General features: G+C 40.7%; 2 protein-coding genes across 5 annotated transcripts; both read right to left on the bottom strand.

Annotated features, from left to right (window-relative positions):
* Positions 1-712: 712 nt before the first annotated feature.
* Positions 713-9,146, bottom strand: RB195_019943 (uncharacterized protein; the record flags this gene model as incomplete). The annotated part of the gene is made up of 18 exons (XM_064188028.1): positions 713-851; positions 938-1,056; positions 1,475-1,995; positions 2,055-2,362; positions 2,415-2,482; positions 2,560-2,688; positions 3,351-3,531; positions 3,583-3,653; positions 4,515-4,640; positions 4,805-5,071; positions 5,384-5,557; positions 5,623-5,718; positions 5,775-6,095; positions 6,176-6,281; positions 6,524-6,612; positions 7,325-7,415; positions 8,436-8,497; positions 9,075-9,146. The coding sequence occupies 18 exons, from the start codon at positions 9,144-9,146 to the stop codon at positions 713-715; spliced, it is 2,940 nt and encodes a 979-aa protein (XP_064043909.1).
* A 4,947-nt stretch (positions 9,147-14,093) lies between these two features.
* Positions 14,094-26,492, bottom strand: RB195_019942 (uncharacterized protein; the record flags this gene model as incomplete). Of its 4 annotated transcripts, XM_064188024.1 has the most annotated exons (17): positions 14,094-14,238; positions 15,457-15,620; positions 15,685-15,771; positions 17,578-17,688; positions 17,756-17,860; positions 18,728-18,856; positions 18,952-19,064; positions 19,119-19,197; positions 20,475-20,573; positions 20,804-20,942; positions 21,002-21,115; positions 21,816-21,906; positions 22,009-22,149; positions 23,635-23,714; positions 25,124-25,179; positions 26,171-26,283; positions 26,363-26,492. In XM_064188024.1, 17 exons carry the CDS (start codon positions 26,490-26,492, stop codon positions 14,094-14,096), a joined length of 1,896 nt encoding a protein of 631 aa, XP_064043905.1. The 4 variants fall into 4 exon arrangements, with proteins under 4 accessions (XP_064043905.1, XP_064043907.1, XP_064043908.1 ...); XM_064188027.1 differs by lacking the exons at positions 14,094-14,238; positions 15,457-15,620; positions 15,685-15,771; ... (5 more) ...; positions 26,171-26,283; positions 26,363-26,492 and adding exons at positions 14,424-14,633; positions 16,249-16,361; positions 16,555-16,660; positions 24,195-24,295; XM_064188026.1 differs by lacking the exons at positions 14,094-14,238; positions 15,457-15,620; positions 15,685-15,771; ... (7 more) ...; positions 26,171-26,283; positions 26,363-26,492 and adding exons at positions 20,709-20,726; positions 24,195-24,295.
* Between the last annotated feature and the right edge of the window lie 457 nt (positions 26,493-26,949).

Genomic DNA, 26,949 nt, shown 5'->3' with positions numbered 1-26,949 from the left:
TAAAATTTGTGGTGACTCCGAGAGAAATGACCTTGGTGATGACTCCGAGAGAAATGTCTATGAAAAACTCGAAAATAAATGCCGAGATTCGTAGTAATGTATAAAGACTACGTAGTTGACATCTGAACTATCATCAAAAACTTCGGAACCAAAATTTATATACTCTCTTGTCTTCTGGAAGAGTAGCCAAATTTCGTGCAGAATAGCGAACAAAGGATTTCCGAACGGTGTCCTACAACGCCCATCCCGTAACCGAATAATCAAAGGAGAGTAGAGTTAACACTTCTTTGAAAACGAAGTGCAGGGTTCAGCGCTATCAATTGAAGACTTCGCCCATAGAATTAAGCTCCAGATTGGGAGTTAAGATTTTCATCGATTGCGATAACCTGAGCCAAGATAGGATAAGAATATTAACAGCGAATTCCTCAAAAGCACATAACAACAAGGGTTAGCAAACGGCTGCTAATTTGAGGATAAGATGTATCAACTCTGGACCGCGTAGATGTTTGCTGCATTAAGTTCAATCCGCACTTAGTACTTACATAAGTTTGCAAACTGTACATAATAAACGCACAAATCATGTTTGACCATAACAGCCTACTCGTAAAAGGAACCGCTATATGGCATACAACGTATACCTATAATCCTATAACAGTATTCAACCACCGAAGGAGTAGATAGAGATATTTCGTATAGAATTTCGTGAAGTTATCTAAGATTTCCTCTTTACGGTTCGAGGCTGTGACACAGTAGAACTTTTGGCGACTGGTGAATACAACACAGGCTGCTTTCGTTCTCTCATTTGACGCTCACTCTGCGTCGATGTTGAACCACCAGCTCGTCCATGAGATCTTAAAATAGCCAGCTCACGAAGAGTGCAAGATTAAACTGCTTTAAGAAAAACCATATGAAATGGAACAACTAAATAACGCATTACCTTGTCGACCTGGAAACAGGTTCTTCGCCTGGCATTAGATCATCGTGTGAGGGTGAACGCGATATTCGACGTGGAGTCTCTGTCCCATCGAGACCATCGCCAAAGCTTTGCCGTGAAGACTGAAAACTTTTCTTCAAAGCACCGCTCACTACCAATAAAAAAAGCTAAGGATATCCCTCTGATGAGAAGAAGTATAGTCAAAACAAAACAAAATGAAGCAAGGTGGAGTTGTGTAATCGACTGCGCTCGGAGCGCCACAATGGACAGTAGCGGCGCTTGCGCAACTGCACTGTGTTTCATGTCGTTTTGACCCCACAATTCATCGTAAAGAATCTTAAAACAGAAGAACAGAAATACAACCATAACCACTTCAATCAGTGACCAAAGTTGCTTTTCAAAAGAATTTTCAGTAAATCAGTAGGATAAAAATTTCGGTTCGGAGTACACTTGTACACTAATGAAAATTTCTTGACATTTCCCTACAAAATTTGGTGAAAATTAAGGAAAAAAAACAATCAAATGACAAAGACCACTTACAGTTCTTGTAGACCTTCTATTTGGACGCAAACGCAACGAACTTCTTGAGCCAGTTGAGTCTTCACATTCTAACATGTCGCCTAACGGCAGTTCTTCATCAGCGGTATCGTATTTCTGGTCTAATTCCAAATCACACATATTGGAAGAGCCACTTCCATTCATTACGTCTCCGTCGATTTCAACAGCTAGTTCCTTTTCGATTGGATGCGACGCTAACTCATCCATGTTCTGTTCGATTGGTGGATTCAAAGATGCAGTAGAACGTTTCGACCTTTGTAAACGAGCGGTGGGCGATTCATTTGTACTAGAACGCGATCTGTTCGGTCTTCTTGGTAAATACGAGGGGACTTCCTCAGTGGCCGCCAATTCAGCGGCCAAGAGGGTTTGTGCAGCTGCACTGGCTGCACGAGCAGGAGGTCGTCCTGATCGGCGACGCCATGATTGGGATTCGTCGTCCTTTCCAGCTTCCGTACATTGTGCAGCGCCTTGTTCGGGAGACACTACTACCTCTACAGTATTACCTAAAAGTTTGAAGATGAAAATCACATATTACAAAGGTTTAATAATACGAGCTACAAACCAGGAGCTTCGTTCGTAGGCTGATCGTTTAATGAGTTTGCGGAAGATGGCTCTTGGAGATCAGCAGCACTAGACAAGCAATCATTGGCTGCTGTTGTGCAATCTTGAGAAGAGACTTGACGAGCACTGCGCCGTCGATGGCTTTGCTCGTCTGAAGATTCGCCAGTAAAACTAGCGGATCGTGCTGCTTTACGCGAAAGGTGTATGTGATCTATTGCTGGTGCACTGCTTTCTTCCAGCACATCATCGTTGGCCTCGGGTCGTTCAGAGTCAGCTCGTACACGTTTTGCTGCTCCTCCGTTCGCGTTTCTTCAAGAAAGAGAACTGTGAAGACGATATCAAAAAGAAAGGAAGAACCTACTGCAGGGAAGATCCCTTGTCTGAACGCTGCGAGTCTGGACGTTTACGCTGTGTTCTTGATGTTCCAATCTGGAAATTAATTGTTCTGTATTTACGTGAACATACTCATTTTTGTTCATAGTATTCGATATCTTCCAAAAGGATACCTTTCGTCTTGATTTCTTCGACAATGACAATTTATCCTCGAGTGAACGTTGCTCAGCCTCTACACTCCGTTTAATCGCTGCGACATCCAATGTAGGACGTGTATTTGAAGATGATAGGGTCGGCTTTGCCTAGAAGACGATGTTTTTAATGTTATTTATGTGCAACGTTAAATAGGTTAGCAGAAGAGGTTTTCTTCAATAAAGTTTTCTTTTATTCCCATTCGTTATAAACCTCTGAAAATAAAATGCAAATGATTAATAACATGAATTCTTTTCGAATAAATTCGTGTTGAATCGTTCCTACTACTACTCATTCACCAATATTCCATTTTTCATTTGTTTGTTGTGTATCACTATATTTAAATCCACTGAATTTCACCTCAGTGATTAGTTTGAGCGGAGACCGAGTACCGAATGGTGTTGATTAATCAGTTTTGTTCGCGCAATAAGTCGCTTTATTCTCTAGAACTATCGCTTGTGGAAATTACTCGAAATCGTATATCATCGTGTGACTCGAAATCCGGCTGCTAGCGAACAAAATATAAATATAATATTAAAATTAAAATAGTATGTAAGCGAGTTTGGACCCTGTTCTAAATCAAAGTCTTCTTTATTTCAGTGCCTATCAATCGTACTTTAGTTCTTCTGATCAACAGATTATCATTTCTATGTACTAAGCACCGATTTTTTCAAAGTGATTTGAACGCTTCCAGATCTATAAGACATGCCGAAGATATACACCTTAATGGAAGTATAATACGAACTCCAGACAAAAGAATTGGAATGTTCACCTTTTGAGGGCTCATGATGGTCTTTGCCATTTTGGCCTTGATTTGGGCAATGTTCTCCTGCGTCTCTGCGAGGGTCACCTGTTCTTGCTGGCGTCGCTGAGCGTCCGATTTACGTTTATTTGCCGTCTGAAGCCGCCGAATTCGATTTCTATCATGGTGGCAAGATCTTCTCGCCAAAACTCTGTAAATTTGACGTTTTGTCTGTTTCATAAACAACTGAGTTGTACTGTACTTTCGTTCCTCGGATGCGATGATAATGGCATAGTTCAGACGTGAAACCTCATCGACAAGAGCAGCATTATTCTGAAAGGACGAAATGAATTAAAGGTTCACAGGATCTGACAAAAATAAACACAAAGTGATGAGTCTTATGAGCAGTCTAGCCTCAGAAACATTATTTCGTCTTTCGTCGCTTGGAAAACTCGTCACCAGTTTCAAATTACTGCCTCTACTCTCTACATCGAAACAACAGCGACATTCAAAGCTGTGCAAATTATTTCAAAATATTCTACCTACTTTATCGATGGTTATTCCCGTGAATTTGAATAGAAAGCTGAAATCTCAGACATACGACGTTAGGTAATGATAAATAAATATCACGTAATCTGATGAGAAAAACCTCTGCCACTTCCAAGAGCATTCTAATCCACAACACATGAAAAGTATATTCGCAATTTTTTTTCTGTTAATAGATTTGCCAACAAGAACATTGCTTATTGTGAAATGACTAAAAGTAATAGATATACACCAACATTACACCTACATTGTCGTTATACTTCTTCGATGATAACCAAACACGTTTTGCTACGCGTATGACTTCATTGATGCAACAAAAATTGATGTGGGAGGGTCGCAACCAAAACAAACGGCCAGATAAAATAATAATACTCTGTTGCTTTGAGTGGGTGATCTTTTTGCTTCAAGATATGTGAGAGAAGACGAAGAAGAGAAACCAATGAAAAATGAGCGGTAGTGTACCGCACATGGGAAATTTTGAAAGAATTCAGGTTTGCAAATGCAGGGCAAGACAAAAGACTGGTCATCTGTGAATATTTGTGACAAGATTCGCAATCCATTTCTAAAGAGATCATTAGCAGTACGTTGTGGGTAACAGAAAATAAACTATTACAAATTCATAACTAATACAATAATACTCAAACTCACGTATGTCAGCAACTTTATATCGCGCACAAGTACATCTAGTAGTCGTCCGTACATTGTTTCTTCATCTTCACCTATAGGCATCATATCAAGATCCAGCTCAGAATCATAATCGTTCATGGCATAACCCTGAAGAACACTGAGCAGTCCGTCTAGGAAAAAAATCATTTATGCTAATTCGTATGTAATCAAGTACAACTGCAGACTACGTCCTCTAAACGTGAACCAGCAAAAAATCCTACAGTAATAATGATAATGAGACGACATGGAATGAACAAACTTCTAAAACCAACCTCCGGTACAGGCTCACGTGGAGGCATTGTTGGTGGAAGTGAAGCGTATTCACCAACAACACAGTCTGAAGCCAGAGGATGCGAAGGGTCCAGCTCGACTTTTCGTACGCCTTCTGTTTGAACGCTTGATGAAGGGCAACCAGCAAAGCCGAAATCTTGCAACTGGTTGTCGCCTTCCATTTTGAGAGGATAACATTCGTCCTTTTCGATCTCTTCCAGCACTCTTGTGTATTCTGCGTTGTCGTCTTCAGCATGTTCATTTTCACACTAAAATAGAAAAAAATACATGTGAAGAAATAGGACGATCAAAAAATACGTAGAAACGTGGGAATACCGATGATGCTCAGATTTACAAGTGTTTTACCATATCTATACATGCCCGGCTAAGCAAGGAACGCAGTCCTCTACAGTAAGGATCTTGCAACATAGGTACATACAGAGAGCAATGGCATTTGGCGCTAACGACGTGAATTTTTGAGAAATGAAGTTACGAAGAGAAAATTGCTTACAGTAAATATAAGTGACAACCGACATAACTGTTTAAAAGAGAAGAAGATAGAGAGGGTAGGCTAGACTCACGTAAAGCCAGTTGAGGAATCGATCGTCCGTCTCGGTTTCAAGTTTTTCCACTCCTTGATCAAAAGAATTTGGATCTGCATCTACGTGATTCTGATCAAGTGGGGCATTCATATCAACTATTCCATTGTCGGCGTGTACACTTTGCAGGTCCAGCCCATCCACAGATGGATAGATCTAAAATCACGTAAACTTCCGGAGAAATGAAATCTGAGTTCAATCGGATACTATCAAAGTCATACATTTGACAACTCTGCTGGAACACAGTTCTCTAACCGCGAGCTCTCGCTCAATTGCATTATTGGTGTTTGATTGATGGTATGGTCATAACTATTTGCCTTGAAAATGTTATGCTATAAGTAGAAAGAAGAAGTGAAGTGAATCATTAGCAGACCGGGCAATCCGTCCTCACTCCTTCGCTACGAGCAATAATATCGAAAGGTTTTCGGTCGGAAGAATCTGCTTCAGCCATTTGGAAAAGAGACTCATACGAATCTGCGGCAGCATTAGTTCTCAGCGAAGATTCAAAAGATGGTTCTTCTGTACTCCGCACAGGAAAATGGCCGACACTTGAAGGAATCGAGCCGATAGCAGATGTTGCTGCCCCATACATTCGGTCGTAGTCCTCTGCCTTGAAAGCACCAAGCAACTTCGAACCAATCCTCCCACCGACGTCGTTGGAAAGATCATCAGCACCAGCTGTATTTTGTCGCAACTGAACAGAAACAGAAATACTTGGAAATATCTGGACATGGTTTTACAAGAAAACTGCAAGTATAGTGCGAAACGAAACACCTGCTGCGAGGGCAGAAGTGCTGACTCCGGTAACATAATCGATGAATATGGGACCTGTTGCTGTACATCGTTCCTCGTGCTTGCCTCTGACAGTGTGGTGGTGACGCTAAAAATGAGGTCAACGTGAAGAATTCTTGGGAAGAAATAGATATAAAGATACGTGTAATATGTTTAAAGGTGAAAAAGAATGAACTGTCAACCTGGTCCACAAGTTAGTTTTCAAAAATATGAATAAGCATACTTTTCTAAGGAAAGGAGTTTCTTCGTTTTCGGTAGTAGTTTCGTTTTCAAATATTTCTACATAATAGTTAAGATGTCATGTAAAGAAGTAAAAACAGTAATACGTACGAAGACTGCAAAGACGTAGTAAGAGTAGCTACTTGTTTCGCTCCAGATTGAATCTTCTCCTCTCTGCGACTCTCTCGAGCACGTCTTTTCTAAAAACAGAACGGATTAAAATGTTTCAAAAGAAGAGAAACTCTCCAAAAACCGGAGACGACCAAACCCAACTATCAGTCTCATCTATGACGTTAAAACTTCTTCCTGTTTCTTCCCTACCCTACACAACCCTCCGTAGTAAAAAAAAATCATTTCTTGAGTGTCACAATTTCAGTAACGATTACATCGTTTCGCTGCAAGGAAAATGCTGTTTTATCATACTTTTTCATCTCCAAAGATCAACCAAAACAGGATAGTTTTCAATCCAATGCATGCTTCCCCTCCATTTCCCGCAACGTCCTATTTTGAATAATCGCTCCGACGGTTCCATAAATAGAATAAGAAGAATATGCATTGCTAAAGATGTTCTGAAGATAAGGTCACTAACATAAGTAAACCTAGTTCATTGTTGAAAATGCACAAATTCTAACTTACTACTACTACTTCTTACAAGTTCTTACTGCGAATTGGAGGCTCCTCATCATTTGAAACATAAAATATGAAATCGAATAAAAATCACTTTGTGGTGTGGAGAGAATCAGTTGGACACAAATTCGAGTTTTCCACCTAATCTACAAATTTATTACATCTATAATTAGAAAAGGTAACAAATATTGTAACGCTAACCATAACTATAAAAAACTGCACAAAGAATTCAGAAAACGGATAAAAAATAAAAAATAAAGTTTTTATAGTGATTCTAGGGTTTACCTGTTGCTTTCGCTGCTGTTGGAAATGTTGCTTGACCGTCAGTGGTGCGTCAACTGGTACTCCTGGGATCGCCGAACCTCCTTCCTGGTATCTAATTCAAGAAAATACTGAATGTTTAGTAGTGTTTGAAGTGTTTGAATTTAGTAGTTTTTAGTTTGAAGTGTTTGAATTTTAGTAGTGTTTGAATCTAGAACTCCTTTGAAAAACAATCCATCCAATTAATTGGACTGTTGTCTAGTTACTTTATCTTTGTTACTATACAAAATTCCCACCCGATATTACTACATGCATTTTACTTTTACTAAGTGATAGTCTGTAGTCAGCGTAACAAGTTGCTCAAATCTAATTATGATCAGGGAAACGAAAAATTGCATCAGGAAAATATATTTGGGGAGCGTCATATTTGCATGCGGCAAGTAAACAACCAAAATTAACCAAACCTCTTTTTTGAGGAAATCCATGAATTAACTAAGAAGTATGCGAAATAGCTTAACGTTCATCGAGTTCAATACACTGCGGTTGATGTCCAGTGACAAAAGAAAACGAACTCATAAAAACTTCTGCCTTTGTAAGCTTTATTTATATTAATATGGTCGTTGGTGAAAAGAGAAAAAGAAAAACAGGTTAGTAACTCAGTTAAAATTTTGTAAAACACAACAAGACGCATTACGTTTTATCAAAAGATACTGACCATGACAATTTTGCTGTTTTTATTTCTGTGAATACTTCCATCTCAAATAAGTAAAACCTTGTTTCTGTTCAACCGAGCAAATATGACGCTTTGAGGAGAAATAAGAGAAGGACAAATTACATCCTTCATATGAACTTCTTGGGGTAAAATATAGTTGGGGCGGGACCACTCATGATGTCCTTATTTTTCGGAGTAAATAATTAGATCAATCGGGCCCTAAAACATAAGCATTAGTATTAGAGGATCTATGACATGTAACCTAAAGTTATGAAGGAAAAAAAAGTTAGTTAGAGCGTCGATAAATAATGGCGCTACTGAGTGCTCCATCCCCAACTACATTTTCATCAATTCTTGAACTTTAAGAAAATGTAAGAGGAGAAAAAAAAATGTTTATCCAAGAGAACGTGAAAAAGAACCCACAGACTTGTTGATGAATGTCCATGATCCATCACAGCATTCGCGGAAAAGCTAGCTTGCACACTCTGAAATAAACAAATTCATACTCTTTCCGTAAATCCTTTACTGTTCTCTAAACATGAAAAAATAGGAGCAACTTGTATGGGAAGCCTTCGTTTTCAGTTAGTTACAAAGACGCAATGGATCCCAACAATAGAATTCTACTACCCTTTACTAATATTGGATGGTCACGGAAAACAAAAATACTGTTCCTTTTAAGAAGCAGAACAACATTCAATACGGACGAGAGTTCTAAAGTCTCTCGTCAAGATAGCGTAAGGAATGAACTTGTAAATTAAAGGCTGAGTGGAGTAAGTCCTGAATAACAGAACGGAATTAGTACTACTAATGAACTTAACTTCCTAACATGAAGCATGGTTCCTGTTATAGTTTACGAGCTGTTAGCTGCTAATTACGACAGTCATACTTGTCTGGGACATTGTCACATGAAAAGTTCTATGATTATTTGTTTACTACTTACGAGAAAGATAAAGCCTAGAACTCCCAGAGGATCTAGAAATCGTGCAGATCATAGCTGTTTCAAAGATGTTGTACGTAAATAAAGGAAAAACCACTTAGAGTAAACAATCTTAGAGAACTTACAGATAAGGACGATGAGCCATGTGTATCTGCAACAGTATACGTAGCAGCCTCTCGAACACCTGCTTCAGACATCTACAAGAGACTACAACTTCCTCGACGGTGCTCGAATCACATCCTCTCCGCTTTGACTGCGCATGAGACGTTGCGGCGGGTGCGTCGCGGCTCGCCAGTTTGGAGCACAGCACCTCGCAAAGTTCGCATGTTCTTTCGACGCTACTATACATCCGCCCGTACAAGTACACAATGCCACACCACTTTATATGTACTTGTGACTCCTGCGCATAATTTATTGTGCAGGAGACACAAGTATACATAAAGAATAAGGGATAGGATGTCTGACGTTAATCAATCGGCTATGGATATGCAACCGCGTTCACTTCAATTCAGAATCGTTTTAAATTTGCGATTAACGCATGTCTGACATGGACCGACTGCGCTATAGTAGGCTCAAACCGTCATGAAGCAGAGTGCCGTTGCGTAAGCGCGTGCGGGCAAAGCGATGCAGTCGAGCGTAGTGGTTACAGTCGAGGGTGGATCTTTGCTAACATCATTCTTTGCTACAGATAGTCTCGATGCTCCCAGCTTGATTTCAACCGCTTTTTCCGCTGCGCCGCTACGAGCGCAGCCGCTTACGCTATTGCACCGTTCTGCATGTTCTTTTGACCCTACTATACATCCGCCCCTACAAGTACACAATGCCGCACCACAGTTCTGAGTAAAAGCGATTGGTTTCCATGAAATCATCTCTTTTGCGAATTGGCTACAAGTTAGTAGTACATATACCGGGCACTTCGAGTGCAGACTAGGTGTACGCACGTTTTGGAGGCTGACACTTTGCAGAGTCCACGTACTCGTTAGCAGAGCTTTTCCGCATCTTTAACAGCTGCTATTTATCTATCGGTCTCTAAGATGTAGCTACCACTAATTGTTTGAAATGCAACAAGGTCTTAAAAAGGCTAAAAGGTCACCTACGAGCCCGATACTGAACATCAAACAAAATGAACTGTAGTATCAAGTTTGATGAGCTGTACATGAGGTTGTTAAATAAATTTCTTGGCTAACGTTTCAGCAATATCGCCTTCTTCAGAGCCTGAAATGGGCGATTCAATCTACAATTGAATTGGACAGCTTGGCTCGAAAATCGCTGGAGGCATTTTGGATCCAAGCCAAAAACCCTAAAATGAACCGCAAAGGCGAATCTCTGTCGATAACTAGGGAACTCACGCCATATCTCGAATGGTTCTTCCGATCCGAATGTGACATTCGAACCATTCGCCCTCGTGATCGATCAGTTAGCGGTCTATGCTAGGCGTCTCCGATCTAAGGTGAGCATTCAGTATAGTCGCTAAATTGGTGATTGAAAGTAGGCGTGGAGTTTAGTTGTAGAGAGGTAGGTCGTTTAAGTTGTAGATTGAATCGCCCATCTCATGCTCTGAAGAAGGCTATATTGCCGAAACGTCAGCCAATAAATTTATTTAACAACCTCGTGTACAGCTTATCAAACTCGATACTACATTCAACTATGCCGAGGTTCATTGGAAGTCGAACTTTTCAAAATGAACTGTTTTTGTTTGAAAGAGTTAATTCTCACAAATCTTGAGAAGGTAAACGGATAAGGGAACAAAAGAGCTTTCTGATCAGAAGTACTGGACAAAATCTTTACGTATGCGTTCATGGTCATTATTCTTGGCGCATAACAAATAATCGGAAATGTGGTCTGCTTGTGCAGGTCCAGTAAGCATCGATTCGCTTCAAATCATCTGAGAAATTGTGTTCTATTGGAGATCGCTAAAAGAAAACAAACCACATCAGCTGATGAGCGAAAACCAAGCTTCAACATTTATTATGACGAGCATTAATTTCAGATGATGGTTGACCACACCTGGGAAATCTTTTGTAGCGTAAATGTATCGTAAATTTGTGGATAGCCTCTAACCGCTACGTTACACCCGTCCTGACTTATAAGTACAGATAGTCATCCTAGTCGTTTTCCGTTTCGGTGGCTTATATGACTCCTGCAACCCCGCCCTTCCTGGCGCTGCCGTACCAAGCTTTCCTCCGGAGACTCTTTTCTATTACTGTGACATGCAAATGTATTTAAAAAAACATGGGCAGGTTGCAAGCCTCTAGTCCCATGAGTTTTTCCCGGAGTGGACATGTGAAGCTTATTTGTTGGAGGCGACTTCAAACCGCCTCCCTTGCACCTTCCGGTCACTTGATTGCAGGGTTTTGGCCGGATCAACGTGCGGGATACAAGGATGTCATGAGTCAGTCCTGCCTCAGCAGAAACAATGAGTCCATCCCGTGAATCCGCCCGCGTCTCTGCGCAAGCACAAGGTCGCTTTTGGTCCGCGATCAGCCCCTATCCGCCACCCGGGGACGCGCCACGTAGCCTCACGACTAACCGGCTGTGATCCCCCTAGTGAGGGAGATTCGTGGTATAGTCTGATAACTGCGCAAAAGTAGGAGGATATACAACGATCTTATAATTGACAAGGAAATCGTGATCTTACGTGGTCTGCTCGGCACTTCTTCGATGACTTCAATACAAAGCGTAGTGACGACTTCTGCGACAACTGACTTCCTTATAACTCATAGAATACTCCAATGATGTCGTTCAAAACCTGATTGGGGCTGTCTATCGCAGTCGGTAAAAGGTTTCGCTATGGCTGCAGCATGATCGATCATTCATTTCCGATTTTTCGATTCATTTCCCTGCCTCCGAAAGTCATTGAACAGGCTACTTACGCATTCGTAAACGTCAAACGATGGTGAGTTGAAATGAATGCGATGGCGCATGCCAAGCAGACTGATTGACGCCAGACACTTCGTACTTTATCCTTCATAGGCTGATCGGCGAACACAAGATCAAAATTGTCTTTGCAGTCCCATTGTGAGAATAATGTTCCGTCTTCGCAATTCACTGAAGAATACAGCGCTGAGATTGAACCGACAATAAACGGCCAAGAGAATCTTCAGCTGGATGCAAAGAAACATGGAACTTTTAGGTCTAGGAGCATCTAGCAATCTGAAGCATGTTGGGGGGAACAGTATCTCCTCAAAAACGAAAATTTGGAAGCTGATCTGCATTGCGAAGGAAATGTCAACAATAAATTTTTTACATCAGTTTTCGATTGGTTTGCAGTTGAAAAATCTTTCTAATAAAATATGCTGGCACTCGTGCATATATTTTATCATAAGCCGTCGCTTACATGCTGTGTTGAAAGCGGACTGAAATGTTCATTTAAAAACTCTATGACATAGCCTTCGTGTGCTACATTGCCCTTAAGACGAAGATAGAACTAGGAGAAATAAATTAGATGAAAAAATGTGCTCCTGAAAGACCTTCGCCTACAATATAATTTAAGTTTAAATAATCCGTAAAGACTGAAGCTCCTCCGCCGTCGTGTTGGGAATTGCTTCGTGAAAAGCTTCCTTTACAAATTTGACGAATTATTCTGTCCAGTAAAAAAATAAATTTCGAAAAGAACTAAACTTTAAATTGACTGATGGAAATATGGTGCTAAGCACTAGCGGATCATAGTTGTCCCACCTTTTCCTGTAGTGGCTGATAGAAGCCAAATAATAGAGAAAGCGGGTTTGCTGAAATAGTGGCGTAATAATTCCACCTTCTAAAGCGTACAAAATATCTCCAAAGGCTGTTATCCTTTAGGACAACAAAATAGAGAAGAGTGAGTCACTCAGGTCGAATGTCGAGAAAACGAATAGAACGGAAAAATTACTAGGTTAATTTGAGAAAACATAAACCAGGTAATGAAGTTCCTTACAACAGAAACCCATGATAACTATTTACAAACTATGCCAATACTCGAAAGTAGCAATCAGTAGGATCTCTCGGATTCGAAGGTGTACTAGAGCTACTTCTTACAGAAGAGAAAAAGTGTGAAAGTGAGCAAAAGATATCATGGTTTCAATATTACATCGTTTTCAACAACTTGAGCGTAAATTTAATTTAAAAAAAACAATGTCGACAAGGCTTAAATTACGTGAATATGGTTGGATTTGGGAGATCGTTAATAATTTCAAGAGAAGAACATCTTGAAAAACATTTTTGGAAGTGTTTCAGGGAAGAAGAATTGCTATGCTGAAAAGTTTTAATATTTCAATATCACCATATCTTCTGGAACTGACATGAAGACGCGGTGACAGCCACGCGCTAACAAAATGTACTTGGTCGTCAGTTGGCGCAAGGAGTCTCCATTTAGGAGGAATGAATTAGCTGATGAAAGGCTCTGAAGTTTGAAACCGTCAACTTTGCATTCACAGCCGAACCTTTCACTGATTGCGCTACACCCGCCCCATCCTAACAAAAAAAAAGCTTTAATGAAACTGTATGGAATTACTGATTCAAGTGGCGCTACATGAGCGATCAATGCAGGGAGCAAAAAGAAAAAAATTCCTGATTGGACGACATTTTTATTCGGCGAGACGAATTAAAAGTTTAATACAAACATAATGGAATGCGACCAAATCCGTCTATAACAGAATTACATCAAATACCTTAAAGAGACCATCGAAGAGCTGCAAATGGCAGTCCAAATTATGGTGTTACTATAAATTAACGGTAAAATCATTACATTGCAAATATATACTAGCAAATTTCGTGTTGATAATGTAACACAACAATGAGAAAAGCCTTTTCATGGACAGAATTACGTTCTAAAAGAGAATATTTCTAGAGTAGAATGAACTTCTAGTTCATTCTCTGTAGACCTATGTCGCCCGAATTGCTCCAAATCCAGAAAATAAAAACTGCATAAAATAAAATAACTTTTAGACAGAATAAACATTGAGCGTCAGTTAAATTTTATATTAAAAAACTAAATAGAAGAAAAATTCATACGAAATCGCTCATAAGTGGGTCTAGCTCACATTTACCGAATGAATATGAGCCATGACAAACTTATGAGCGATTTCTTATGTTAAAAAGAAAATAAACACGTTCTCTTCCTACTACACTTGAATTTTCCCTATGTCCTCTTATTTAGACCTACACCTTTATCGTTTCACGTCCTCAAAATCTTGAATGAGCCTCAAAGTCTCCAACATATTTCTTTCGCAGATGTTATGCTGAATGATGAGGCGGTCAATGGCGTGTTGTAGCCGTTGCTGTAGCGAAGGTACTTGAAGCTGCTTCTCACATCTAAATAAGAAGTGGATTACATCACGGGGAAAAATTTTTAGAAATTTACGGACAATCGAGATAGTTTCATAATTTTGGAGAAGAAAGCTCCAAGTTGTGGTGACCGGATGTGCTCCAGATTTTCGTTACCGCAAACAAAAGCCCATTATGATCCATAATGATCCATTATGATCCCATTATGATCTTTAAGGCCCAGAACAAATGATAGTCATGACAATGACGGGCCAGGACAGGAGATTAAGCAGGGTGCAGTAGAATTTCCCAACGAAGTTTGGTAAGTTCGGTTTTTTGCTTTGCGAGAGAGGAAGCTTTGCCACATGAGGTAGGGCCTTGTCATGAAGTAGAACCAAATGACCGATTTTCTTAGGCTTCAGGCGAACTGCGTCTGCCAAATTCTGTAATTGAGGAGTTTAGACCTGAGTGGTCACGGTGTCGCCAGCTTATAGTACACCATTCCCTTGGAATCCCAGTAACTAGACAGCAAAATCTACTCTCTTTCTGCTTTCTCTTTCCGTTCTTTTGGAGTTGGTTCGCCCCATGGAAACCAACTTTTTTGCCGTGTATGCCTAACATACAATACCCAGCTCTCATCTCCTGTATTGAGCTGGTAGAGAAAGTCCTGCTTGTGTGGGCGTACAAGCAAACGTTTAAATATACTCATTCTTGTTGATAGGTTCGAGGTACTCTATTCATAGAGGGCCTAAGTCGACATAACTTTTCTGTAACGCAGAGCACGAAGATGTAGTTGCATTGTGCTTGTCTCAAAAGGCACAGAGCATCATTGCAGTCAGTCGAGCGATCAGAAAGTGGTCGATCTTCCAGCCAAATACCTCATTACTCGAGCTCTTAGAAGAAACGGGGACAATCCAGCGGGATACTGCATCTTTCTTGAACGCAGCACAGGTATGGACGGTGGCGTTGTTGGTGGCGCGTTGTGTCTCTGCAGGAATCCGTAGAACACGATTGTTCAGATTTGACTTTGGTTTATTGAAGTCATGGTTCAATGCCAGCAGCTTCTGCTTACAACCCGTCTGGTGAAAGTTTCTAAAGCATTTTATCATATTCAATTGCCAAAAAATACTAATTCAAGGTCTCTAAACAAACTTTGGTGCAAGACTTTCGGAACAACCTAATAATTCAGGTAGGTGCTAGAAACTATAGGCAATTTCTCGCGAGAGGGATATCATGGAAGTCTTTTAAGAGGTATTAAAGAGACACCTTTTTGTGCTCGGACAGCATTTTCCTAGTGTACTGCAAGCGTCTTTTAATTCGTCTAAAAGTGCATGACAAGCGAGACGATTGTTTTCTGAGCGAGAGTGTGCTTGATGGAGATAACTATCGATTGATTCCGTTGACGGGAGCACGGTGTGACAAGAGGGGTCCTGAAAAGATTTCCTATCAACAGGCGTACGAACAGCACGGATATGAGCAAAACAGCTGTCAAACCTCTAGCTCAGCCTTTTTGGTTATATAAGCCCCGTATTCTAAACAATGTTTTCGAAGGCTTCGATGACTTACAAGAATTTTTTTCACCTGAAACACAATTTTGAGAATTATCAAAACTTGCAAACTCTATTTTTCGTCTCTTTTCTCTCTAATATTACAAATATCCTATATTTCTTGTGCCATAGTCATGTCAAAACGATGTGAAGTACGGTGCAGTTGCGTAAGCGGCTGCGCTCGAAGTGGCGCGATTCAGATTGTGGTTGGAATCGGTGTGGGACAATCGCGAAGTGCAGCGACAAATGATGCCAACAAGGATCCCGTCTCTCCATCCTGACCGCTACGCTCTGTCCTACTGTTTCAAAAGCAGTCGTTTACGCAATACCGTCGGGTTTCAAATCGTTTCGACTCATCTATATCCTAAACAGACGTACATCATGGTACAGACAGGCATAATTTATAGCGCACATAATGAAGAAGATTTTTTTGTTGATAAAGGGACAATTTCTAAACCAGGATACGTAACAATTAAATAATGAATTAATTGAACAAAGCTAAAAAGAATACCGTGGCATATTCCGATTTGTTAATCGAACGTAGACATGCTTTGTGAACGGTCGCTCCATTTTCAGTAGAACTGGCAGCGTTAAGAATACGCAGGATCTCAATGTCGTCAATTCCTTGGAAAAGTGAAGGTACAGGGGCCATTAACCATAAACCAATAAACCATCAGATTATTGGTGTAGTAGTTTCTCACACTGCTTACGGGAGGAAAGAAATGTGTTAATACTTATCTACTAATCACCGAATAGTAACTGCCGGTAGGTCAAAAATGGCTGAGGAAAACAAAGTCTAGAAAACAAACGAAGAAACCATGTGCGATGTAGTCTCTTGCGTAACGCTGTTCACAGGCATCCTCATAATCGTGGATCATCTCCAGGCATGTAGCGTAAGTGCCACAACTTGTTTGTTGTTGTCGCTAAAGTTATTGAGTTGACGAATTATTCATGGCCTTTTTTTCCAAATTTATTTGATTTATTTCAATCAAAAACTACAAACTTTGAATAAATACTTGGTTGCACATCTTGCAGTATTCTCAGACTGAGCTCTTCTGGGAAGAAGGAACTGTAAGTATCACAAGCGTACTGCATAGAGCTTGGTGTAAATTACGGATTATGAGCGCGACTCCGTACACTATTCCCTAATCGTCCTGGAAGACTTCGTGGTAGCAGCGTTTGTTCCTACGGGGTGCGTCAGAACGTACCTCCTCCCGCACGTTCCGGTCACCAAGCAGTCTGTTTATTGGTTTCACTTGAATAGGTTGGTGGGGAGATCCCATCGATTTTCAACCGTTCGCACATGGATGCGTGGCGTGCGCAAGAGTGGTACGTTTCAACTCAACCCTGAGAAACAAATGTAGTTTCCCATACCGTTTTTCAGGGCGACTGAGAAGAAGTGAGCGGGATCACGCTTATATTCGCAACCTACAATCCAAATTCCATGTTTTCCATGAGGTTCCACACTACGGCAATTTCGTGATATGCTTCGTGATATGCTGTTGGTAAAAATAGAGTGTTTCTCTAGGGGTCTCGTACATTAGTTTAGTGAACTATTTTTGAACGAAGTTCATTTTCGTTATCAGATGTTCATTCCATTGAATTTCAGAGGAATAATACACACTTTAAAAGGATGTAGCTGGACGTCAGGACGCCATCCTGAAGGGGAATGTTTGTTGATCAAGGTGACTAAACAAATCTTTATGGATACTTAATCAGAGTATACAAATAATAACGGTTACCAGTCGCTTCTTCTGCATCTCTGACCACCTGTTCACCTGAGCCCTGTTTCCAAAGATAACCTGTTGTGTGTAAAAATTACAAAGATCGATTATCTTACCTCACTCTCATCCGAAGAATTTATCGGTAACGTGATTTGAGCCGTGGAATTTGTTTTGAACTGTAAATTCTTTGAAAGAGTGTTAGTGTTGTTTAGAAAAAGTGAGGAGTTCTAAATACTTATACACAATAATCCTGGTAACTGAAATGGTATTTTTTTAATAAACGTTTACACTAACGTTTAAGTCGCACTCTGATATCCGGAAGATCGCTGATGATCCTGCCTCATCAATGTTATTTACAATATAGTGGAATTGTTGTGGTGCATCAAGAGGAGTAGTTTCCTTAACTGATTCAATTCACTCTTCTCTTTCAGACTTAAATTAAGAAAAGAAAATAGAAGATTTGGGGAAAAAAGTTACACAAGAAATATTTGCACTTCGAAAGCACTGTGTCAGTGAACGTTTCATGGAAATTGATTAAAGAGGGAATTGTTATAAACGAGGAGATTCAATCCGTTTCTTTTATCTTAGGTCAACGATGGAAGATTAGGAAAACTGCAGCTTTGCGTAGGAAAACAACGTTTGTGTTTTTCAACAGTTGATCGCCTAAGCTCCACGCGGCACTAAACACAATGTCAAATGGAGTAGTTTCTTTAGTTGATTGGATTCAGTTTCTTCCTTCCAATTTAAAGTGAGGTTTTGGGAGAAAAAATAGAGAATAGAGGTAATAGGATGTTGCCTAGCTTTAGATGATTTATACTTAATGATTTTGGAAGCTTATGCTAACATACGGTTCAAATTGAAGTGCATCACAACAAGAACGCAAATGATCGAACCACTTCTTAAAGGCATCACCCCTCAAATCTGAGGTGGTACGGATTTCATTTGGAGTATTCGTATACGAGATGGTAGATTATGGAGAGGGGTGTGATTCCGCCCATTTCTTCCTAATTCCCTTGAAAAACGGCCCTGAAGCTGCGGCGTGTGCACAAGGCTGGCGCGCTCCAATCGAACTCCTTGTAGAAAATAGTGCGCCGGAACGCTCGAAGAAGTATCTTCCAGGTATTTTCTACGGTAATTAGGAAGAAATGAACGGAATCACCCTCCTCTCAATAATCTACGATCCCGTATACAAATAATCCACCTGAAATCCGTACCACCTCATATTCGTGGGGTAATGCCTTTAAGAGAACATACCGATATACTTACTTCATTATTTGATGGTGTGTGAATTGGAGCAACCATCGAAATATCTGCTGACCCTTTCAAACTGCTTTTCATGTGTATTTTTGGTGTAAAAAATAGTGTCTTCGACCCACTCAAAGGAAGCGATTGCCCCTGAAATAATGAATTATATTGTAATTATAATATTAGCTATTTCTGATATTTTGTGCTGCAGAGAAATTTAAGAAAAAAAGGGAAGCAGAGCCTACCCTGTATACTTTCTTCAATCCCAATGCTTGAATTGGAATGGTCAAGTTCTTGTCTTCTTTCAAAATTTTAATACGCTGAGCATCTAGTAATCCCTTTTGGGGACTTGCTCGAACTAAATGAGTATCAACCGTTTTCTACTAGAAATAGCGGTGTGCTAAGAGCAAACCTTTCGTAGGATTTCTTCCTCTACGTACGAAGTACTTTTGCGTATAGTAGTTGCTAACAACTCCCTTTTTTTCTTGAGGCTAAAAAGGATTAGTAGGATCCATAGGAGGTTCACTGAGTCAAATATTATATGATATCTTTGGATAATGTGGTCTACATATCTATTATATGATAGAGGATACATATCACTGGTGGAAAGTATTTGGAGTCATCAAAGGTTAGTGACAGTCACGGTCCTTAACCCATTCTCGACCGCTCAGGTTTTTTAGTGCCTGGCACGTGGTACAGAAACGTTTTAGAACATCGTGCTACTCAACGTTGAGCCGCGTTGTCCCATAGTGACCACTTTTTTCTTGTTTGGAAATTTTTACATTTTTACAAGATTTAATTTGTATTTGTTGCATTTGACACTGTAATGGGTTTTTTTTTGCTCCCACTCATCTTCGTATATAAATCCGTAGGATCCTAAGAAACCAAAGACGGACTTGAGTCAGACGCTTTGGAGACTGCTTTCGAAAGATTAGGCCTTGCGGCTCACTCTTGAGCCGCGCTGTCGTCAAAACGTTAAGACGAAAGATCATGTATCAGCTATGAATATCTTGAATAATATTCCAATCCCAACTTATTTTTGTAAACATTTTTTGTCAACCAACCAGAGACAATAATCAGAATTTGTGGTTCTGTTTATGCAAGCGGTAGCGCCTGCGCAGCGCTGAAAGAGTATGTGAGAAGATAAAAGTGAGAAAAGAGGTGATAAAACTCAAAGAACTTGTCTTATTTCCAGAACGTTCCCACATTTTTTTACTGCACGTCTCTTCTGTACCTCATTAAACGATTGCAAGATGAATTATGCCCAGAGTCCTAGTTGAGCATCCTGTATTCAACAAGAAAAACATGCTTAAACCTCCCTAGATCGTTGCTGTATTTCAAACAATCTGCATTTTCGATAACGGGTAACTTCGTGATGGTTCGTTAACAAATTCTAACTGCGATACATCTATAACGGTTACGGTAGCCGCACTGTTGTTTATTCTAATAGAGCTACAACGCGACGCTCGCAGTGGCAACGGCTATGAAACGATTACAACGCACCATTTAACTTTTGCGACGTGCACACTGTTACCGCGATAGTGCTGCACTGGCGGCACAGGATTTAGATCTTTTCTATACATATGGGACCCGTCGCACCATCTTTTATAGCTCTTCGGCGCCGGCAGACCTATCCGACGCTGTGGGACCCGTCACATCTTGGAATTTCGAGAGAGACAGAGAGACACAGAGAGACACACACACACGGACTAAGCGCGTTATTATATAGCATGATAGCATGTCTATGTAATTTTGGAAAGAGGCCTACTTCTGGAACAGTTCCCGGACGAAAACTCGCATCTGACCCATTCATTCGCGGCGATTCGTAGTAGACGAACGTTTTCCGATCTTTTGACGATAATGTTGCCTTAAAACAAATAATAGGCTGAAACGACTCAAACTATCCTTACGTGTATTGTGTGACATTTCTCAAAAACACTTGAGCAGAAAATGATGGCTTTTTGAGAATTTGTATGTAAGTGGAGTGTAAGTGTCCTAGTGCTTAATCCTTATTTTCTTCCTAAAATCGTTCAGTATCAAATCGGAATTGAAACATCAAGACTACAGAATACTCTTTCTTTGAATGACCTCACCAACCTTCATTAATTTTTTGGATCGTAAAATTCCAGAAAGGGTATTATTAGCATTTTTGATCTTCTCCAGTTCAGCTAAACGTGCGAAATTTCCATCGGCCAGAAGGGAGGCGTATATTCTAAGTTCATTTTCTCTTGCATTCCTATAAAATGAAAACGTGGTTAAGGTTACCTTACAAACATAGGACGTCATTTAGTTAACCTGAGTAGATTCCTGACAATTGCCATTCTTTCTTTACTTGGGATTTGTGTCGTTCGGGAGCTTTGCGTTGTTGAGTTCACCTCCTTTAAATTTCTCTCCTCAAGAAGACGTTCTCTAAAATTGTTTCGATTCAGTGAAATAGCTACCTCATTTTGATAGAGGGGTTGTCTATGATAAAAATCTCTATCTCATCAGGATATGATGTTTATTATTTACTTACAGTTCTGATAAAGGTGTATTTTGAGTATAACATGGCACCTAAAAATCTGCTAATCTCTGCAAAGCTATCACTTACGCCTCGTTTTTAAAGGCAGCTTCACAAAGCTGGTACAGGAACGACAGGGAAAACGTAGTTCGGATTTTGTTTTTTGTACGGAAACGAGCTTGGCTCCGCTCATCGTCCCCTAATTGTCGTAAAAACGCGACTTGGAAGGCACCTTTCTTTCTTATGGAATTAATGGCGACGCGCCACCCTTCTGCACGCGGTGCGGTGGGCGTGCAGTCGAGGAGTAACGTGGTCTCTACTCAGCAGCCTTCAGAGAACATCGGAACGTGTGCAAGGGTTCTGACTCCTTCTGACGTACCTCAAAGGAATTAGAGTGGTTCTCACGGTCTTTTCAGAACGACTAGGGAAAGTTGAGCTGGAGCATGCTCGTTTCCGTAATCTACAACTTGAACTCTACGTTTTCTGAGGGGTTTTCATACCGTCAATTTCTACGCTCGCTTTAAATGGCGTGTGAACGATTAGATGACTTGACGATTTGTGACTCCTAATCTCATTTAGTATTACATTTTTAGGATCAGGCACCCATACCTAACGTCCAAAAACTTCTTCAAGTGTTTTTCTCGTCTCTGCTCTATGGCCGCATAGGACATCAAGCCAAGGCGGCGGGCAATACGCTGTTCTGAAGAAGAAGAAAAAAAATTAGGTTGAGGAACTAACGATTTAAAGGTTAGCCTTGGGTTGCACTGGGGGATGAATCAGCTTCTTAGTCACTTTCATTTACCTGTTTCCCTGTTTGGTTTAAGAAACGGTATTCCTGGTATTCGAAAATCCATTCTATCTAGTTGCATTGCAGCAAGTTCCGAAAAATGCTGAGGTTCGCCTGACTCAAGACAAAGAAGTAGTCGTTGCACGATTTCTTTGGCTGAAAAGAAGTACTTGTGTCCCAAACTACAAATTCCATAGTCAGAATCCTTCAAAGTCTGAATTATCTGAATTTGGATCTAAATGTGCTACAAATCATCTTTAAAAAGACAATACAGACATTTATAACCACCTCTGAGTTCTCAAACACTGTAACACTGAGAATATACTGTTGATGATGAGTGTTAATCAATCCGCTTGGGATACACCGCCACGTTTACTCTAATTCACAATTGTTTGAGCATTACGAGAGTATGACCAGATTATATAATTGTTAACCGATGTGTCAAGTGTTTTTGTCTTCCCAGGTTAGGCCCAAGTTATTTATCGACAACGGAAAGACGAAAGAGAAAGACTTGGCTGCCACTAGGATGGATTCGAACCTCAGATCGATCGTGCGGCCACAGCCTACCCCAAAACAGAGCATCCAAGTCTCCGATCCGTTCATAATGATAGGGCGAAGTGCGGATAGGTAGACTCGCAACTTGACTTTGTTGGTGATGGTGGTCGACCACAGTTACTTGGTCGATAAGCTGAATGCCAAATTAGCTTTAGCGCCTCTTTGCTGAATACCTCTCTCGTATCTGCCATCGTTTTTCAGCATACAGCCCAAATAAATGATAGATTCGATAGATTGTCCCTCTACCCTGATCCGCGTCTCGAGAAGACCCATGTCTGCTTAGATGATATGATATCATGATATCATCGACGGGAAAGTTGAAAAAGAAAGGTCCAGCGACAGCCCCTTGTCCTTTTTCTACTGCGAACGATGAAGTAAACCCAGGTGTTTGTGTTCAAACCGCATCACTTGTCCTTCTAGTTCTCGGGCGAATGAACTCTCCTGGAACACCATTGGCGCGAAGCGCGTTGAGAGGACGCATCGGTGAGGACAATCGAAAGTGGCTTCAAAGTCTAATAAGGCTAACCGCGTAGGCTTCGAGTGCCACTGTCACATTTCAATTACTCTCCTGATAATGAGCACCTGGTCAATCGTGGATCCACGAGTATGACGGATAGCTTGTTCATCACGGGTAGTTTCTTAAAGTGATCCGCTCCAAAACCTTGTACATCCACTTGGTAAAGATATTTGTTGGTAATTCCTGTATACTTAAGGATAAGGTAAGGAGAAGAAGAAGGACTTCAGCATTTCTACACTGATCTCAACGTCTCCACCAAATTTTCCATTCTTCATTTTTTGGATACAGATGAGAACCTCCGACTTGGTCAGTGGTTCCTCAATGACAGCGGTGTACGTTTGTTGTTGGACTCGTTGCTCAAGTCCAGGGACTGATGGCGCTTGTCGTTTGAGCAAGATGTTTAAAAGTCCCCTCCAGATGGGTAGGGTTGCATCCCCGACAACGACTGTTGAGTTTTGAAGACAGGTGAACATCTCTTCATTTTGCAACTATACTGTCTAAGTAGAGCATAGGCCTTCTTGGGTTCTCATCTTACCACGCCCTTTCAAACTCCTTCACCCTGGACGTACATTCGTTCTCGCGATCACGTCTCAGTTGACCACGCAACGCTCTCATCAGACCCTTCTCCTGGCTAAGATCGCCAGTAGCGCTGTACATACAGAATTGTATGTGGATCCGGCCTTCACAGATGCAAAGGCGAACTTCTTATTCAGCATTAAAACCGGGACCGTCTTCTTTGCAGCATCCTGAATACAGTGAGAGAGTCGGCGTCCTCAAGCATCCGCACTGCATTATTTATCGACACTCTCTGGCAAAATTTCTTTCTACATTCCTAGTCCTTCAGACGTGGCATGTCGATTTTTGGCAGAACTTCAACCTGAGAAGAACTGTGCGATGGTTGGAATCAAATGCGGCATCCCACACAGCTTAAAATTACCGGATATTCGAAGCTAAAAATGGCAAATTTGTCATTTTTAGCTGACGATGCGCTCTTTCGGCGCTAAAAGCCACGTAAGCTGATAGCGTCGATGATTCTTCTTAGACATGGATGCGGTTGATGAGGTTCGTCTACCTGCGAAGGTCTACCTGACGACTACCGTTGTCCGACGTTTGCTTTGTGGGATATTACTGTTTTCCAAGAACATCGGACTGTTGTTCGAGAACCATCTTTGCGTTTGCAACGATTCCGACAATAACCGCCTGCTGACTGCGTATCTTGCATAACAACATATGGACTTCACAATAAAAAGCCTTTGCGTGATCCCTTACGATGCAGAATTTGTGTCCTCTGCGATCCTGCAGTCGTACAAAGGCGCTTCTTGAACGTTGAGCTAAAGTCCTCCACCAAGTTATTGTAGTCGTTCCTCATCACCATCGCCGCGGTTTTCGATGCTGATGATGGGACGTCCTCCAGTGCGCGTTTCTTGCAATGAAGCAAACGGCGCATCCTTATATCGCAGCAGTCTAGAAAGAGAGCGGTTTGTTGGTTCCTCGTCGCGGAAGTTGCGTCGAAACGGATCTTTGTGCAAGATCCATGTTCTCAGACATTTGATCTACAGAGTATGGGTTGGGTGCTAACGGCATTACCGTTTCGCAATACTTGAGAAACGTGCGCCGTATAACAGTGCAGGTTATATAGCTCGTACGGTCCCGAGGCGTACACTCAGATATCTGAGTATGTTTAGTAAAAGCAGGCCCACCACGAGTCGGTACCAATCAGACTAGTATACGCAGCCCTGAGAAAAATAATAATAGTAATAGTGTAGCTACAAGGAGCCGGATTGAAAAAAGAATATACTTTTGTACAGAAATTTTCAACTATTCTGTAAACCCCTATTGGATTAGGTTCATCTCCTCAAGGCCCGCAACCAAATCGCTATTAATGTGTTAATTTTAGTGTCGTATTCCTCGATTGTTGAGTTGAGCGTGTGCGGGCTGACTGAAACCCAGAACTAATTCAAGAGCTTCAAAATAAATCATGTGGAACCTTGATACAAAAGAACTATCGTTTGTTGTCAATTCGTTGTTGTTAAAATTTGCAACGTTAAAAATACAGACCTTTCAATTTTGCGTGTTGATATGCCACAGACAAGGCATTCAAGCGTTCCCCGCATCTAAAATAAGAGAAAAAAAATAAAATAGAGATAAGCGATTAAAGTATCAGATTAAATTATTTTTTATTACTTGCTATTGTTCAAATTTTTTAATTATTGCTTGCAAAGGTAATTTTTGTCCACTTACATTGCATATATGGATGATATACACAGGTCACAACAACAAAAAGCACAATGCAGTTGAAGCGGATGCGCTCGGAACGGCGCGGCCTGCAGCGGTTGGAATCGAGGTGAGACCATCGCGAACTGCAGCGATAAATGACGTTTGCCAGGGGTTCTCCCCTGATTCCAACCGCTAAGCTCTGCTGCACCGAGCAGCAGGTCCTTGTGGCACAAATGTAAAAAGGATATTCTCTCATCCAAAACCATAAAAATCTACAAAAAGAAAAAAAATTCAAATTGACAAGTTGTTTAGCGGAACTGACTGATGTAATTCTGATAAAGATATCATATAGCAATGCAATGTGGGATTTCCTTGTTTTCTTGATTGAACTGTTACCGACTTTTGGATCTGACGATAAAAACTAAGAAAAAAACCAAGCTATGAGAAAAAGAAAACCACCTTATGTGCTCAGGGCAACAGTCTAAAAGCTGTTCGCATCGCTCTCTCTGGGAATAGAATGTGGCGAAACATTCGAGCGGAGGTTGACTGAGGTGATTCTTAGTAGACGATTCTTTGTAAGGACAATTTGTGCTAACCTAAAATGTTGCTGTTGGCTGAGCTCGGAGACTTTTTTCTTGGTTATTTGTTTCAGTATTATACGACCTTCTGATTTTTCTTTTGTAAATTTTATACTTTTTTTGTAAATTTAAAGCCTGAAAATCGCAATTATGACAATACTAATCGTTTTTACTGAACAATTACTGAACAACACTTTGTCTTTGTTCCAAAGTGTTATTTCTTGATTCCTTCATTCAGATTTGCACGATTTCATTTTGCACATAATTTTATAAGTGAAGACAAACTTCTAGAAGAATGAATGACTCATACGCTGCAATCCCGTTGACGACGGCTCTTCGGAAGTTGTCGGAAGCATTCACGTGCGTCATCATTCACAAGAATCTGCAGCACTTCGAAATTTAGGCTATCGGGTGAAAGACGCTCTAAAAAAAGAGAATTATTCTGAAGAAAAATATGAATCGATTATTTCCGATAAGCTTATTGCGCATGTAGCATTTCTACCTTGACACATTATAGCAGTATTTTTGTGTTCATGGATAAAGTTAGCGAAGGGTTTCTCCTTCGATTCCATAGCGAGAGCCAATGATGTGGCTCCTGCGCACAGGCGAAGACCTCTGTGAGCTTCTTCCATGCACGAAATGTAGTGGAAACATGATATCTGGAATGTAGAGGTCTAACATCACGGAAGTGATGACCAACTCGTAGATTAAAAAAATCTTACTCGACTTCGGCCCCATGTTAAAGGGAGAATCCAGAGCAAAGTATAAACAGTAAAATGCATACAAAACGCTGGAATATGTCTTTTTTTACTCGTTTTACTAACCTCAAGAAAGCAATTAATCGTAGGCGTATCAACATAGTCATTCACATGATAATTCCAGGAATTGCTTTTTACAGTCTGAGAGTAATTAGAAATTGAAGAGAATTTAAGCTGCTGGAGGAGATCAAATACTTTCATCGCGCCTGAGGAAAAGCATAGACAATCCTGCGAAGATGGAATTGCACTGTGTAACAAATCGAGGAGAAAAGAAGAAGGGAGTGATGAAGAAAACCTGAGAGTTAATTTTCGAACAAGACTATTTTATGCC

Source organism: Necator americanus, chromosome II, assembly GCF_031761385.1.
Source record: "Necator americanus strain Aroian chromosome II, whole genome shotgun sequence".
NCBI classification, from domain to species: domain Eukaryota; kingdom Metazoa; phylum Nematoda; class Chromadorea; order Rhabditida; family Ancylostomatidae; genus Necator; species Necator americanus.
The sequence above is the reverse complement of the archived record's forward strand: the minus strand, read 5'-3'. Positions and strand labels throughout refer to the sequence as shown.